This window comes from Corvus brachyrhynchos, unplaced genomic scaffold, assembly GCF_000691975.1.
Source record: "Corvus brachyrhynchos isolate BGI_N302 unplaced genomic scaffold, ASM69197v1 scaffold68, whole genome shotgun sequence".
Lineage (NCBI taxonomy): Eukaryota > Metazoa > Chordata > Aves > Passeriformes > Corvidae > Corvus > Corvus brachyrhynchos.
The window spans coordinates 3803047-3805260 of record NW_008240039.1 but is presented as its reverse complement, the minus strand read 5'-3'; the positions used below and the strand labels follow the sequence as shown (position 1 = coordinate 3805260).

The 2214-nt window shown below is 60.3% G+C and overlaps 1 protein-coding gene across 2 annotated transcripts in view; it reads right to left on the bottom strand.

Annotated features, from left to right (window-relative positions):
- The window catches only part of KCNAB2 (potassium voltage-gated channel subfamily A regulatory beta subunit 2), a 12880-nt gene extending 11679 nt beyond the window's left edge, over positions 1-1201 (bottom strand). Inside the window, exons 1-2 of one of the 2 annotated variants that reach the window (XM_008641195.2) lie at positions 1051-1200; positions 636-677 (exon numbers count right to left, since the gene is read on the bottom strand). In XM_008641195.2, coding sequence (XP_008639417.1) covers positions 636-677; positions 1051-1127 — 119 coding nt within the window. In that variant the 5' untranslated portion in view covers positions 1128-1200. Of the gene's footprint in view, positions 1-635; positions 678-1050 lie in introns of both variants that reach the window. The other variant, XM_008641196.2, reaches the window with a different exon arrangement.
- Between the last annotated feature and the right edge of the window lie 1013 nt (positions 1202-2214).

The window sequence follows — 2214 nt, the reverse complement described above, 5'->3', positions numbered from 1 at the left end:
AGTGTGGGGGGGCCGCGGTTCTGTCGAGGGGAAGCCCCTGGTCCCCCACCCCACAGCAGCCAGGCCAGACCCAGTCTCACACCACCAGGCTGCTGTGGCCCTGGGAGCACTGGAGCAGCTGCTGGCACAGCGTGTGGGGAAAGCACTGCCCTCACTTCAGACGGTAAAAGGATGGTGGGGGCAAATGTTACCTCCTGAACCACTTAATGAGACTGCTCCTAATGGCAGGAGCTGGGGAGCAGCTGGCTGGTTTCCCAGAGCTGCTCTTCGGAAAAGCCAGGGGCTCCTCCAGGCACAGCATTGGCATGGGACACTCACCCCAAGCTGAGCCGAGCCGAGCCGAGCCCCACACCCCACAGTGGCTGCTCCCTGCAGCTGTGTGGCCACACTCTGCTACGTGGACAGCCCGTGAAGACGGTCCCCCCCATCCAGCCACACCCCAGGATCCCCGCACCGCGCTTCCGAATCCGCGAGCAGGTGATGAGGGGATGCCACACCTGTGATGCCCATCCCACACAGAGGGACCCTGGCAGAGTGGGCAGGGAGGGCAGTGCTGTGCTGGCATTATCTGGGCAGGGGGAGGGGCCACAGCCACTTGCCAGGGGGATTTTGGGGAGGAGGAAGGGCCTGGTTACCTGTAGAACTGGAGCTGGCGCTTGGGGCTCCCGTACCTCGCACTTCCGACAGCAAAGGGGAGAAAGAAGAAAGAAAGTCCCACAAACCCCGTTAGAAAGGAGGAGAGGGACTGAGTGGCAGAGTCAGTGGCTGTGGGAAGGGTCAGTGGCACCCACCCATGTCACATCACACTGGGTACTGAGCAGTAGGCACTGGCACGACCCTGAAAGTGCTCCCTATGCCCATAACAGGCACCAGCACCCCAAAATGCTGCTGCTGCTTTGTGGGGATTTTGTGCTGGAAGCTTTTACACAAAGTGTGCCGAGGTGGTTCAGGAGCATCAGAGCAGTTTCAGGGAGTGTGGTGGTTCTGGGTTGCCACAGGCTTGGGTTTGAAGCCCCACAGAGTCCCACCAACACTGCCCTGCACCCTTACCTGTAAATCATCCCTGGGGAGCCCGTCTGCCGCAGCGAGAGTCGCGCTGGGGAGTCAGTGGTGGATTCGGGATACATGGAGCCAGCCTGGGCTCCCCGGAGCCACTCGCCGCCTCACCCCTGCCACAGGGGAAGAGGAAAAGAGGAAGAAATGAATTTTTTTGGGGCACGCGCATGACGGCGCTTCCTGTTGCAGAAGATCTCAAGCCGGATGGGCATGTGGCACGGGCAGCAGCGTGGGCACGGCAGCCCTGCCAGCCCCAGACCCTGGGACTCACCCTCTGACCCACCACTGATCCCAAAACCATCTTGCCCCAGCCCTGTTCCCCTGACTTCCCAGCTTGGCTGTTCCCTCCAAACTTGTGGGGGTCCTGAGACTCCAGGAAATGGTGAGGAAACACAGTCCTGAAAACTGAAACATTCTGAAAACCCTGAAGCTGTCCCTGGGGGTTCCTCTGAAAGGGACAAGCGAAGAAAACAGTCTGGCTTTTTCTGCAGCCCACATGTGACTGTGTGCACAGAGGTGAGGGAGCTTCGAGGGAAGGGAGGGCTCAACCCCAGGAACCCTCCTGGGTGTCCCTGGAGACCCTCCCTGTCCCCATGCCAGGGGCATCCAGCATGACTCCCTGGGAGCTGTGCTCCTGCTCCTGCAACACTGTCAGCAGTTTCCAGTATCACAGAAAACAGTGACACTTCCTACAGAACTGGGGCTGGGATTTAAATTTATCCCATCTTTCTTTAGGCCGGTGAGATGCCATCTTTACGCTGCAGGTCACAAGCTGCCCTTTTTCCGAGATGGGGACTTGAGAGATCTCTGGGCTCCTTCCCAGCTGCCCTGGGCTCAGCAGGAGCATGGCCTTACACAGTGTGCTCATGTCCTGGCATGCATCCCGCCTGCATCCTGGCACAGCACGCCTGCATCCTGCATCCCTCCCGCATTCTGGCACAGTATGCCTGCATCCTGCATCCCGGCACGGTGTGCCTGCATATCACATCCTGCCTGCATCCCACCAGGGCATGCTTGCATCCTGCATCCACATCCTGCATCCCAGCATAGTGTGCCAGCATCCTGCATCCCTCCCGCATCCTGCATCCCTCCGGCATCCCGGCCCGGCGTGCCTGCATCCCGGCGCAGCCCCTGCAGCCCACGCAGCCCAATGGCAGC